Source organism: Eurosta solidaginis, chromosome 1 (assembly GCF_040869045.1).
Source record: "Eurosta solidaginis isolate ZX-2024a chromosome 1, ASM4086904v1, whole genome shotgun sequence".
Lineage (NCBI taxonomy): Eukaryota > Metazoa > Arthropoda > Insecta > Diptera > Tephritidae > Eurosta > Eurosta solidaginis.
Genome location: NC_090319.1, coordinates 91274067 through 91289125, shown reverse-complemented (window position 1 = coordinate 91289125; position 15059 = coordinate 91274067). Strand labels below are relative to the sequence as shown.

At 35.4% G+C, this 15059-nt stretch overlaps 1 protein-coding gene and 1 pseudogene across 6 annotated transcripts in view; one reads left to right on the top strand and one right to left on the bottom strand.

Annotated features, from left to right (window-relative positions):
* Positions 1-15059, top strand: part of RhoGAP93B (MyTH4 and RhoGAP_KIAA1688 domain-containing protein RhoGAP93B) — a 422769-nt gene that overhangs the window by 127439 nt on the left and 280271 nt on the right. For 4 of the 6 annotated variants that reach the window (XR_010948420.1, XR_010948419.1, XR_010948421.1 and 1 more), the window contains exons 13-18: positions 55-198; positions 267-447; positions 2296-2412; positions 2499-2622; positions 2870-3024; positions 6528-6845. Coding sequence is in view for 2 of the 6 variants with exons in the window: in XM_067759061.1 (XP_067615162.1) it covers positions 55-198; positions 267-447; positions 2296-2412; positions 2499-2622; positions 2870-3024; positions 6528-6752 (946 nt within the window). In the remaining 4 variants the exon portion in view is untranslated. Of the gene's footprint in view, positions 1-54; positions 199-266; positions 448-2295; positions 2413-2498; positions 2623-2869; positions 3025-6527; positions 7640-15059 lie in introns of those variants that run through there. The other 2 variants (XM_067759061.1, XM_067759060.1) reach the window with 1 other exon arrangement.
* LOC137237255 (putative nuclease HARBI1) overlaps positions 1-15059 on the bottom strand; it is a 526467-nt pseudogene that overhangs the window by 441718 nt on the left and 69690 nt on the right.

Here is a 15059-nt window from a genome sequence, read left to right as displayed (position 1 = left end):
ATTTTATATATATAACCTAACACCTAATTGAAATTCAATATTTTAATCAAACAGACTTCGTGATGAATTATATGTACAACTATGCCGCCAAACCACAGAAAATCCGAAACGTGATTCGCTTATACGTGGCTGGGAATTAATGGCTATTTGTTTGTCTTTTGTTCCACCATCGCCCACTTTTCAGCCAACATTGTTGAAGTATGTTTATAGAATGCAAAAATTGTAATGTATGTAAAATGAATTTCTATCAAAATCATTCTTTACAGTTACATGAATCGTCATCGTGATCCCTCTTTTGCCACATCATTCCCTGAAGTAGGCAGATGGCCAATTCATGTACAGATCTCACATTATGCAACTGTTTGTTGTCGACGTTTGGATCGTATTGGCAGTCATGGACGTCGGCAGGCGAAGAGACCTACAGAAGATGAAGTTGAACAAGCGAGGGTAAGCAGACAACAAATATAGATAAACACATACTATTTAAACAAACTGTTGCACTGATTACTTGCTACGCTCTTGGTCGTTGCCAATACTTTTAAGTGCTGACCCAAACTGAAACCAAAATATATCTGGTAATAAACATCAGACAGCGATAGAAACACTCCCCAAAGATAGATGTGATATGACCACGTCGAACCTATAGGTAACCCCATCCACTCCTCCGGAAACTTTAAATGACCTGAGCCATTCGCCTCGTGTAAGCGAGGTCGTTAATTGAGTTTGAAAGCTGTGAAGCTTTTGCGCTTGATAACCCTGTTATTCCTACTGTTATTGAATGTTTGGGGCTTCGTTGGGTAGGCAGAGCATACCCTGCTAAAAAACAGAATTCGCCACGGGTAGGTGAGGTTGACAATTAAGTTGGAGATGCTATAAATTGCGCTGGCAACCCCGTGGAAGGACTGCGCTGCGCAGCCCCTTGAATCATTTCGGTATTTTGAAACGGTTTTATAGTAGCATCTTACGACAGGCATACCTGCTGCAGCTTTATTCTAAGTGGACATTTAATAGGTCTCCTCTGTCTCTATTATTGCTTATTCCTGCCTCTTCCCATACATCTGCCCAATATTAGCGTCATTACCATCTTTTCCCCACTCCTCACTACCCCATTCTTTCTCTCCTGTTTATCTCCGTCTTTTCCTGTTTCTCTGTGTTGTTGTTGTTGTTGTAGCGATAAGGTTGCTCCCCGAAGGCTTTGGGGAGTGTTATCGATGTGATGGTCCTTTGCCGGATACAAATCCGGTACGCTCCGGTACCATAGCACCATTAAGGTGCTAGCCCGACCATCTGGGGAACGATTTATGTGGTCACGTTAAACCTTCAGGCCATTCCCTCCCTCCCTACCCCCAAGTTCCATGAGGAGCTTGGGGTCGCCAGAGCCTCGTCTGTTAGTGAAACAGGATTCGCCGCGGATAGGTGAGGTTGACAATTGGGTTTGGAGAAGCTATATATTGCGCTGGCAACCTGAAAGGTTGCGCTACACAGCCCCTTGAATCTGGTATTTTAGTCGCCTCTTACGACAGGCATACCTACCGCGGGTATATTCTGATCCCCTAACCCACTGGGGTTTCCTGTTTCTCTGCTTCTCTCTTTTCCTGTGTATCTTTCTCTTTCTCTCCTTATCTATTCATCTGTCTCTCTTTGTCACCTCGCTTCCTCTTTTTCTCTTCCTCTCTCTCATTTTCCTATTTCTTACTCCTCACTCTCTTCAATTATCTCTTTTCCTTCATACCTCTCTTAATATCTCCCTTCTTCTATCTCGCTGTCTCTTCCCGAATATCTTTCTTTCGACCGCTTTCCCTATCTCTTTTTTGATTTCTAGCTTCCTATATCTTCCTTTCTGCTCCCCTAGCTGTTTCTCTGCCCATTTCTATCTCCCCCTGACTCCTGTCTATCTCTATCTGTCTGCAAACATTCCCACCGAAAAACGGAACGTGTATTGACTTGTATCAGCTTACGGTGGTCGCTTAGAATGAAAATACATATGCCAACTAGTAGAAGACGCAGATTTGGCATTTTCGTTTATCGTGGTCGCTAAGAATGAAAATACATTTGCCAACTAGTAGAAGGCGCAGATTTGGCATTTTCGTTATTTGTTTTTGACCACTCTTTGACATCTGTTTGCAGGATCTAGTTTTCCTACATTGATTGCGGCCATCAGCGCTTTTAAGATAATTGGTCATTCACCCAGACACGTTTTCAATCCATCCTAATTTTAAATCACATCGCCTGAAAGTAGCAGCGGAGCTTAAAAAGCAGTTTGATATGCACTTGTAACCGTTTTATATCTTCCAGAATCAAATTCTACGCGTCAGCATGTTCGGCAACACAATCGCTGAGGTTATGCAGTTGCAAAAGGATAAATTCCCTTTCCGTAAACTACCATGGATACAAACTACATTATCAGAGCATGTAAGAGATTACAGAACCCTTTGATATTAAATTTGGTAATATTGATTAAATTTGTTTTTCTTTTAAAATTTCGAATGAATATTTAGGTTTTGCTATTAAATGGCAAACAAACAGAAGGAATATTCCGCGTCTCCGCCGATGTGGATGAGGTTAATTGTTTGAAAAGCCGCATTGATCGGTGGGAAGTTCCTGATTATAAAAATAGCATGGGTAAGTTGCGAAGTCTAAAATTATTTGAACTTCCAAAATAGTTTGAACTTAAAACTATTCGAGCTTCAATAATAACTTAAACTTCGAAAACTATTCGGACTTCAAAAATAATTTAAACTTTAAAACTTTTCGAAGTTTTTTTAATAACAATAGTAAAAAGTGTTTCAGCACATTTAGTAACTTTGTTTTCAGTTTATTTTTATGTCGAATACAACTTATTTTGTTTTTTAAATTTCCCATTTTACAGTGGATGCACATGCGCCCGCTAGTCTGTTGAAACTGTGGTATCGTGAATTATATGATCCTCTTATACCGGACCAATTCTATGAAGAATGTGTCAATACGGAGGATCCAGATAAGGCCAAAGAAATTGTTGATAAGCTCCCAGAACTAAATAAATTGGTAAGTTGAAAATGAAAAAAAAACCTCTGTAAAGTTATGGCAGTGTGAGACTGCTAACCAAGCCAACCAGCTTGGCCATTGTTTGCAAAAAATGAAAGCAGCTGGGCTCATTGTAACCAGAGCTCAAAGATGCTGTCACGAGGAAATAAGGGCACATTGCCTATGTATATCTAAAGTTCGCGGCTTTGACTAAAATCACCGTTTGAAGTATGGCAAATGGTGACTGGACCAGAAACTCGGGTGTTTGTTGACTATACTTAAACTTAACTTTTTTCACAGAAGTTGTTTCAAGTAGGTGACAGAGGTTTAGGCGTCCTAAGTGATAGCCAAACTAAAATTAGTTTTATAGTTAGAACTATAACTACTTTAAAACACAAAAAAGATTGGAGGGGGTTGACCATATGATCTCTATGAATCCTATCTAGTATTACCTCCTTCGGCTAATGGAATCACGGTCAAGATAATCAAATAATTCGCTTAGTCAACAATTATTTTCCACCAATAATGAACCCCACCCTGAATTGACCGTTTTACGTTGTGAAAAGGCTATTATTGACCTTGCTAAGTCAGAGCTGAGTGTAACAAACCTTGTTGTTGTTATAACGGCAAAAATACCCCAAAGGTTTGAGGAAGTATTAAAGAAAAACGAGAACATTGACGAGCTAGTTTGCCTCGTCTCTTGATTGCACAGAAGCGGAATAGGTTATTGTGCCCTGGAAGGGGTCAAACAAGTCGGTATGACAGTAGTCGAGCTTGTACCGGATTCATATTCGTAGACAGTTATGTCTTGAAAGTATACAGCAGAGTGAAAACTTAGTAGTAAAACACTCTTTCTGCATATCGGACCTGCACAGATATGAACATGGCTGCAAAAATTCCAGCGCCTTCTTCACAATCGAAAAACGAGTTCATATGCTCAATCCGCTATAGTAGGAACGATAATCCTATAGTTTGTAACGAAGCCTGTCATAAGATTGATGTAATCTATTTTTGTCGCTAACATTGAACAGTCCAAACACCCGCAACCTAAGGGAACGTTACCAGTACGATCCGTGATCGCAATGTTCTCAGCTCGATTCATTGCTTTCTCTGGCGAGGGCCAGGACTGCGATCACTATGATTTCCGACACGTTTCAGTCTATGCTTTTCATATAGTCTCGGGATCAGCTTGCATATTAGTCAATAGGACTTGTGTAGCAAAAATACGTAATTCTTGATAGGTAAGTTTCTTTGTGAAAAGTGTCTTCCAAGTATTCTGAGGACTGATGTTTCGGCCCAAGCATTCAGTTTCGTTGGTGTCCTTACATAATCACGTTGGGCTCTATACCATATACCAGTACTACTACGTCGTTCGCACGGCAGGTAGTGTGAGTGCTGTTTTCTGCACGTGTCCTTAGACGTTGCGTGTTAGCAGCAAATGTAATCCGATATATTCTGTAACGAAGCTTTTCCTTGCCCCGGTGCTTCTTCAGTAACTGCTGGGGTATACTCGCCGTGCCCAAGGTTCGTTTACAATGAATTTGTATTTCGGGGCGCCTTGCAAATCGTTTTCATATAAATTCACTTTATTGGTAAATTCCCTAAACTATAATATAAAATGTATAAAATGTGTATCTATAATTCACTTAATTTCATTGCTTGCTTTATAATTCGTGATGGGCTAGCGGTCCCTCGTGTCCCGTTAGGAACGTTCTGTTAGGGCGCCGTACTGGTCGCCGTCTAGGTATGTGTGAATGTGTCTCGGTGACGCCTTGCGCCGGCGTGTTCCTATTATGGTTAGTGGCAGTGCCAAGCCTGCTGCGGCCAGCGTCGTATGCCTGCGTATCTCTGCTGCGGCCAACATCGTATGTACGCGTAGTTCTGCTGCTGCCAACGTCGTGCGTAGTCGTGGCTCTGCCAGCGTCGTATTTATGGGTGGCTCTGCTGCCAACGTCGTGTGTATGCGTGACTCTGCTGTGGCCAACGTCGTATATCTGCGTAGCTCTGCTGCGGCCAACGTCGTATGTAAGCGTGACTCTGCTGTGGCCAACGTCGTGTGTATGCGTAACTCTGCTGGCGTCGTGTGTATGCGTGACTCTGCCGCCGAGGCTTATGGCGATGGCGCGCGGGCTCGTGATGTTGTGGGCCTTCGCTTAGCGGGGAGCGAGCGTAGTTTAAGGCGTTGTAGAGCGGTCAAAACTAGCTTACCCACAATCCTCAACCCACGGCTCTCTCCTATGGCGGGAACTGTCTTGCGATGGTCAAAGCCGATACGCCTTTCAGATGCCCTTCAATTGCTGCTCAGGTGACAGTCGCAACTTTGCGCCCCGTTAGGTGAGATCCGTTAGCCTCGGTACAGTCACGTTGTTGCGTTTCACCTCGACTCACTCCTACTGCGGTTGCCGACGTACTTCTGCCGCGGAAGACGTTTGGCTGAGCGCGGGATCACGATGCTGTGGAGGGCGTTTGCTTGCGAGGGAGCAAGCGTGATCTAAAGCGTTGTAGAGCGGTCAAAACCTGCTTACCCACAATCTTCAGTCCACGACTTTCTCCTATGAAACGCACTGGCTTGCAATGGTCAAAACCGATATGCCTTCCAGAGCGCTCCAATAGTAGCTCCGGTCGCAACCACAACCGCGTGCTGACTCCCTCCTGTGTTCTCGTGTTGCCCTTTTTATAGCCAATGCTCTTGATGTTGCTAGCATAGTTCGTTGCGTTGCCATGGCTACGGTGTTGCTGTGGCGTGTTGCGGCAACTTGTTGCGCTAGTGATGTTTCTGACACTTGTTTGTGTCCCGTGTTGTGTTGGCAATGTTGCTAATCGTGTTTTTATGATGTTTCAGAGACTTGTTGTTGTTGTTGTTGTTGTAGCGATAAGGTTGCTCCCCGAAGGCTTTGGGGAGTGTTATCGATGTGATGGGCCTTTGCCGGATACAAATCCGGTACGCTCCGGTACCATAGCACCATTAAGGTGCTAGCCCGACCATCTCGGGAACGATTTATGTGGCCACATTAAACCTTCAGGCCATTCCCTCCCTCCCTACCCCCAAGTTCCATGAGGAGCTTGGGGTCGCCAGAGCCTCGTCTGTTAGTGAAACAGGATTCACCGCGGATAGGTGAGGTTGACAATTGGGTTTGGAGAAGCTATATATTGCGCTGGCAACCTGCAAGGTTGCGCTACACATCCCCTTGAATCTGGTATTTTAGTCGCCTCTTACGACAGGCATACCTACCGCGGGTATATTCTGATCCCCTAACCCGCTGGGGTGTTTCAGAGACTTGTTTGTGCCTCGTGTTGTCTGTAGTACTGCTCCTGTGTTATGGGGCGGTGGTTTTGTGTGGGCCAAATTAATGGATTATATTTGGTCCTCACAATTCATGCCTTAGTGCAATTGATGTACATACTTGTAACCAACGTTTCGTGAAAACCTGTTTGGCTTCTTCAGGGGTATTGCAATTTATTTTAATTATATTGCATTATTCGTCCTTAAACAAACAGAATTTAATGAAATTTTTTATTTGAAGGTTCTTACCTACTTGGTACACTTTTTGCAACAATTCTCCCATGCCGATGTGGTGAGTTGCACCAAAATGGACTCATCTAATTTGGCAATGGTATTTGCGCCAAATTGTTTGCGCTGCACCTCGGACGATCCGAAAGTGATATTAGAAAATGCGCGCAAAGAAATGTCATTTATGCGCACACTTATACAAAACATGGATACAACGCATATAGCGAATCTCACTTGAGAGATGGAAGAAAACTGAAGAAAGTAAACAAGAAAAATAAAAAATTTCAAAAGGAGTTAACCATTGTAAAGGATGCGCGGAGCGAAATTTAAGGTATGTTAGATAAAGTAGATTACGAAAAGAAACACCAAAAATATTTTTATTGCATAAGAAAATTTTGATGAACGAATTACGTTTTGTATTTTTTTAAGTAGGCTTTTTAAATTTAAATATTTTGTATTCAACATTGAATTGCAATATTAATGAAATACTCATGGCAGCATTTAAAAAAAAAGTGAAAAAGGTAAACGGTAAATGAAACTTATACAGTTAAAGTTATAAATACATATACATAGTAGTGTTATGTAATATATACATACATAAAAATTTATACTCTCAATTATGTTTAATAATATTAGAATTAAAAAAAAAAGTTGTATTTAAAAGTAGGTCAGAGGTCACAAATAAAATACTCGTGCTAGCATATATATAAAAATACTTATGTATATACTAATATACATACATACATATGTTAACAAATAATTGTACACAATGTACATATATAGAAACATAAAACTAATATGGCAAAGTCTATACATTTATAAATATTTAGTAATAAAAGAAAAATTTCATTTCCACATCCTTAAATACTATATCAAATATGTCAAATAAATTTAATTCATCAAAAAAAAAAAAAAAACCCCAAAGCAGCAACTACATTTTTAATTAAATTTTACCTTCACCAATGATACTAGTTTGCTTTCAAATGCTTTCGCTTCCATGTACACAACATACCTCTTGAGGGGAATTTCATGTCAAATTAATACACTTTCTGCGTAATTTCAAGCAAGAGCGATATGAACGAAATTTGGTTACACATTTCTTGCTTGAGCATAAAACAAAGTTTTGCACAAGATTTTTTCTTTTAAAAAGTTCTGGGTGCTTATTCTGTAACTCGATTCGAAAGCTGTGAAACCACATACATTTTTCTCAAATACAAGGCGAATTCAGTACCAGGTGTTGTTATCCCAACAGCTGATTGTTTCTTCTTGATTATTTTCCATACAACGCCTTGTACAACAATATGTCAGTTAGTCGAAATCACTAAACATTTGTTTGGACTTGACATTCTTCTGCACGTCGGATTGGTTTAATTCATCAATTGCCATCACCTTGTATAAAGTCGCCTTGCTCAAATCTGAAACGATTTTTTTTTCGGATTGAGTAACATCATTTTTGAAGAACTCGAAGACTCGAATAGTATGCCATACATTTTTGAATAATTGAGAAATTTTAAAAGAAAATTAATTTTGAACCCACACTGTGCTTAAGTTTTTCTGTTTTGTTTGCTTTCTTCTGTTCAAGTACACATGCAGATTTGAGAAAACTGGAGCATCCATTTAAATAGAGTTCGAAGAAATTTCAAACAAGTAATTTCAAAATAATTAAAAGTTGTAAAGCTTATATTTTAACAACTCCAAAGATAATATAAAAAGGAATATAAAAAAAGGGATCACACGGGTTTCGATATTCACAAAAACCGCATTGAATCGGTTTTGAGTGCTGTTTGCGCTTTCTTTTGCTCAAGGCTATTAGAATTTTAAATCCAAAACTTTGCATGATTTCATAATTTTGAATAAGTTTTCAAATCGATTCTCGAGAACGAAAAATTTTCAATTAGCAGAAGTTCGAAAACTTGGAAATTATTAAAATTTATTAATTTCTATACTGGCCGAAATTTTTCGAAGGGTAAATTTTTTGAAAATAAACTTTACAATTAAAAAAATCGTTTATAAAATAAAAATATCTAAAATCGATTTTAACAACTAATGTAAACTTTGCTAAAAAGATTATGTAATAAAAAAACAAACTAAATGTACTGTTTGAAATCCAAAAATTAGCTTGATTTCAGAAACCTGAAATAGAAAAAGCTTTTCGGAAACGGAAAATTTTCCATTAGCAGAGAACTCGAAAATTCTTCAACTCAGGGTTTGAACATTTTGTTTTGGTTTTTGTTTGTTTACAAAATTAAAATATCCAAAATTGTCTTTAACAAACAATGTTAAAAAATTGTATATTAAAAAAGATCAGAATGTACTTCTTGAAATCCAAAAATTTGCTTGATTTCAGAAAATTGTATCAGTTTTCAAATCGATTTCGAAACATTTTGAAAATAAGCTTGATCCAAATCGATTTCGAAAACGACAAATTTTCTGTGCAGAAATTTGAAAACTTGAAAATTCTCCAACTGTGGGTGTGAATCTTCTGTTTTCTTAATTTTTTTTTCTGTATCATGGTTTTGGTCAATCTGTAGTGATGCAAAAATTCACAAAGACTAAAACCTTTTGAAATATTTTTTTTAACTTGATGCACTTATCTAACCATTATTAGATTTGACACGGAATGACCCTTATGTAACATAATAATAATCAACGCAAAATATACAAATATTAAATTTATGTAGAATTAAAAAACAAAGTAAATTATGCATACAAAGTACTCGCACTATTGGTGCATTACACATAATTTCGGTGCGAGTATTGAGAAAATTAAAAAATTCTAAATAAAAGTTAATAATATGTGCTATAATAATATAAACCTTTCCTAGCTCAAGTCAATAATATAATTTATGAAACTTTAACAAGTTATAGCCAAAAAAATTTTTTTTTTTATAAATTCTAATGTAAAATAGTTTGCTGAATTCAAAAAAAAAATAGTCAGAAATTAGTAAAGCGATATATTTTTCGAAATATAGACTGCTGGAGAGTACATCGCACTAGACGATTCTGGTTGCTGTTAGTGTAACGACAAAAATACTGCTCAAAGATTAGGGGGAATGTGCTTTCGGAGTGATAGTTCTCTGCCAGGAAGACAATGCATGCTGGCGGTTATTCCCGATTGCCTGAAATATCGGTTTATTCTTCAAGTCAGAAAGAAAATTACTAGGCTTTTCAAATTTAGAAAGTTAATTTCACCTTATACTGTTACTTGGTACTGAGTGACTTTAGGATTCTTTGGGACAAAACGTATACGTCCTTTATGATTTTTTATCACAATTAAAAACCCGCATGTAACACCATAGTTGTGATAGAAGTTAAATGCTTTTTTATTGATGTCCTACGTTGGGCGCCAGTGAAAATTTCAAACATTAAATAAAAACACAATCCTTGAATTTTCAATCAATTATTTTCTTAAAATTTAGCATGCGTTTGTACAAAATCTTAGCCGGTTAGTCCATGAAGAGAATTTAAATTCAGCCAAATATTTTACATAGGAAGTAATGCTCGAAAGTTCAGGTTCTTGTCAACTACTCTTATAATAAGCGCTTGCTAATGAATTTATTTGCAATTTTATTTAATAATTTTTTTTTAGTGTACTAGCTGTTAAAATGCCTAAATGTACATATGTATGTATGTATTTAAAAAACCATTTATTTAATAAGTAATATATATTAATTTCTTTTTACACAAAACACATTAATTTTACAATATATTTGGCATTTATAAAATTAATTAAAAAGATAATAATTGGAAATGAATTCAAAATTTAGCGTTGAAAAAAAAAAACTAAACACTGATATTAAAGAAGTAACAAAAAAAATGTTCATTAATAATGTTGGAAGCAAAAAAAATGCAAAAAAAGTAATTAAGCAAAGTTTAAAAATAATTAAGCAAATTATCAGCGAACAAAATTAAAACTAGTTAATATGAAAATCAAAAAACCCAAAACTTAAACACCAAACAGAATGAAATCTTAATTCATATAAAAAAATATTTCAAATTATTCAAATTTTTAAATTTACAAAATAAGCTACGTTCACACGCTGACATATTTTAAAAATCATTCGAAATGAAAAATTGAGCAGCATATATCATACGAGAAAAAATTCCCAGCAATCTAAAGCTTCAGAAATTGTGATGCAGTGTTTTGTATTAACAGTAAAAGCAAATAATCAAAACGATTTGGTAGTTATCTAAATCGTGTCATATAGCTTCAGAGATGCATAAAAAGAAAGGTTAAAAAAAATATATTTCTAAATTTGTACTTAATTTAAGATAAACAACACAGAAAACTGTCAGTAGTGTGAACGTGGCTTAAGTATCTCACATAAATTTTAAATTTGTTTATACACATAAGTATGTATGTACATAACAACTTATTTTTTAAATTGTTATATGTTTCGATATTGTCCCTGCAAAAATTGTGCGACTTCTCCCTAAAGAGTGTGGTCGTAGACTTATCCCTTTCGGGTACAATTTGCCTATAATTATTCCAAACTAAACTCGTATGTGTATAGTTGGGGACTAGTCATTAGTACTCCTTGGAGAAGAACTAATAGAAATAAAAAGCGTAATATATAACTTAATGAAGCTCTGATCCTTGTACTAAAAGAAATTAAGAAGCCAACTTGCTCCTGATTAATAACACAATATATAGGGTTTAAACAATATATTCACTATATTTATAGGTACTGCTCTAATTAGCTAAGCCAACAATTAAGTATAAACTAACTTGTGTCAAAATGTCAAGAACAGTGAATACGCGTATCCTTGCTCGTCGCGAGTGTTGTATTGTATATATCTCGTGCCTAACGTCCGACCAGCCACAGGAAAGTTGCAATATTTTTTTTTCCTCAGCATCGCTCTTTTTTCAGGTAGTGAAATGTTTGATAAAAATATGTACATTGGTAATGGGGTATGCATACATGTAGGTTTGTATACATGCTTTGTATACATGTAGATTTGTATGCATGCTTGAATACATGTAGATTTGTATGCCTGCTTGCATACATGTAGATTTGTATGCCTGCTTGCAACGTCAGCAGATCAATGCGAGTAATTTTGTTAATGCTATGCATACATGTAGGTTTGTATGCATGCTTGCAAAGTCAGCAGATCAATGTGAGTATTTGGTTAATTCCCATTATTGGTTGTATGTAAATAATAAGCAGAATTTATTAGCTGTGAACGGACAAGGGTTTCATATTCGGCATTCCATTGATGTTAGCTAACCGCTGGGTTAGTTCAATAATTTATGTTGTATAATATTGTAATATGATTATTACTAAAATGTATTTGGCATAGAAGTTCATGATGCGTAATGCCGCAAGTGTATTACATAGGTGGGTATGACGCATAATGCTACACCATCCGCCTTAGAAAAAGAGGGTTATTTAATTGTTTTGTGAACAATTGTATAAGACTCTTTGTCGTATTTTCAATGATTTTGATATTTTACTGTAACTTGATATTGTAGTGAAAGATGTTGTTTGCTTTGCTTCTGATTTGCTGACCTTGATATTTTTATTGTTTACGTTTTATGCATATCCCCTTTTTTTCAAAATTTTAAGTTTAATGATTATTTAACTTATTTTACTTATTGTATTTATTGTTTATATTTTATAGACGGATTTTAAATGTGTCGACCCATCTAAAATCCGCTTTTTTTTTAAATTATTTTCTAACATTTATATGGAAATATGAAGCAGAAAAAAAAATTTGTTTTCAATTGCTTAGATACTAATTATTATTGAGTAGATTGGAATATTTATTTTTAGATTTTTCCCAAGAGATATCTTAGATGGACTACTAATTCCTTATTTATTGTTTCTATTACTAGTTTCTAAATTATTTGTATAGTTCCTACCATTTTTATCCTACTATTATTTAGTAACTTATGCAAATTATTTTCATCCCGAAATTTTTCTATGTATATAAGTTTTATTATTTATCTACCTAGGGTTAGAGAAAAAAAAATTTTGCTATTAATATTTTCTAATCTATTGGGGCTAAAGTAGAATACTTTCCTAATATGTAAAAATATGACCTTATGAGACCTAGATAATAAATGATCGTATTTATTTAATTTTTATTCAAGGAAAAAAGAAATTTTTTTTTTCACTTGACCTTATTTTTTTTTTTTTCATAAGTAGGTAAATCTGTAATAAATTGTATATATAATAGAGGGGGTTGCTGATGGAAGAGCGGGGTAGTTTTATTAATGAATAAGTGGAAGGTACAGTGGGTGCAAAAAAAAATGTTCATATCTTTAAATTTTTAATAATTTCCCTATTTTCCAGCAATATTTTTGATCTTATTTCTCATGTGTTTTCTGCGGCGGCCACCAAGACAGAATCGTCATGACTTTTATGAAGAATTTATTTTTATACCGGGATTTGTCACTTTCACAACCTTTTTGGGTTTGTGCAATTGTTTGATCTTAGAGAATTTGGGTATTTACTTTTATTATTTTAAATTTGCCTACTCGAGTAAATATTCAATTATTTTTCACCAATTTGTCCCTCAGGACAACTGTGTTTTTCTTAAACATTTCAAGTCCTGGATTGGCGGGTACAACATGTGTACAGCCTGATAAGTAATTATCCTAAGTCAATTTTATCATCTACAATCAGGTTGCTTGTATTTCCTTCGCTACCATTTTAGGAGCGCGACATGTCTTATTGCTGCAAATTTATATAGCGCTTCACTTATATTTTTATAGGTTCTCTTTGTGACTTTTCTTCATTCTTTTCTTTTTTGTTGTTATGGGCTGGTTTTTTTTTTTTAAATTTTTCTTGTTTTTAGTTTTTGCATATTTCCACTGTCCTAGAATTTTATATTGCTTCATGACTATTTTTGTCAGGAGCCATCAAAAGAATTATGCGAATTTTTGATTTGCTGTTCGCTTTAGGCAGGGTTGCCTTTACTGTCGATTGTGACATTTTTAGGTTTACTACAGGCATGCTTAACGAACGAAACGATATCATTTCGTTACGATAATCAACGTTAATAAACGAAACGAAGTCACTTCGTTTCGTTTATTAACGTTAAGATCGTCAAATTAACGTTAATTTGGCGTTCTTAACGTTAATAAACGAAACGAAATGACTTCGTTTCGTTTATTAACGTTGATTATCGTAACGAACTGATATCGTTTCGTTCGTTAAGCATGCCTGGTTTACTATTTGAGATTTATTTGAATTGTTTATCGCTCTTCCTCAGCTTTGGGTATGGTTTAGGTAATGGGTTGCAAAAACTGGTGTTTCTTAGATACGAGTTGTGGCGGGTTTTACCTGCCTAAATTTGTGCTTCATATAGTTTTTGAGCATCATAGCTATTGTGATGATCAATAGCATGAATACACAACCTATAACTGCTAACCAAACATCTGGGATGTTCGGAGTATTTTCTGTATTTACCTTAGTTGGTGGCTCATACTTGATTATCTTGTTATCTGTTCTTTCAGAGCTTTCTTTACCTACCTCGTAGCCAGCTATGGCTACCATAATGCCTTGGGCTATTTTTGTCCACCAAGACATCTTGAAAATTCTCTAATTTTAATAAGAAGTTAGATATTTTGTTTTATAACTTTTTATTTTGTGGATATTGTTGATTAAAAATATTTTTATAAAAAAAAAATTTTAATATTCCTAAAAAAAATTTTCTTAGTGTAGTTTATAATATATTTGGAAATATTCTTATCTATTCGTATTAAACGAGCTTTTAATATATTTTTTTTTTTGTTTTTGATGCTACTTAACATTTGGAATTTTCGGGGAACACTCTCCTCATCATACGCATTATTTCCTCTTCCCTGGTAGTGGGGTTTATAATGTCCTCTATTGTGGGTTCCCTTTCCATACCTATTATCTTCCATAATTTCTTTAAACCCTCTAATTCTTTGGGTAGGTTCCTAGTGTGTCGGGTATTTTCGTCCCACCAATAGAGAGGAAGATCTGAGGAGTTTCTTTGCATTTTAGTAGTTATGGTGATTTTAATTTGTAAACCTTATTAAAATGTTCTATGGGTTTTCTTTAGAGGATAGGTGAACTGTCTGAAGTTGATTGACTATTTTACAGAAGTGTTCTAAACATTCCAATTTACTTGAATTTTTTTTTCTTATAAAAGTTTAATTTATGAAATGTTTAATTTAAGATTTTTAGCATTTTAGCCTTTTTTTTTTCGAATAACAAATTTTAAATTTTCCTCCTACTTCTTTTTTTCATAAAAATTTTACTTCAAATTTTAACAAATTAGATCAATTTTTTTTTAAGTTCAAAAGAAATTGTTCGTACATACTTTTGTTTTAGTTTAAATTTTACATTATTTTTTTCCTACAAGTCCCATTTAAAAACAAAAAAATTCCTAAGCAAAAACTCTCGATTTTGCTGATGCTTTAGCGTCCGTAAAGGCCGCCTAATTTGTTTCTAAAATTTTTATATACTTATATTAATTGCCTCGAGCGTTATGCCTCCGATCTCGCCATGAAATGTTTCTGGTTTCGTTTTGTTGTTAACTTGTGCCAATTGAAAGGTGTCCTTCGATCCCG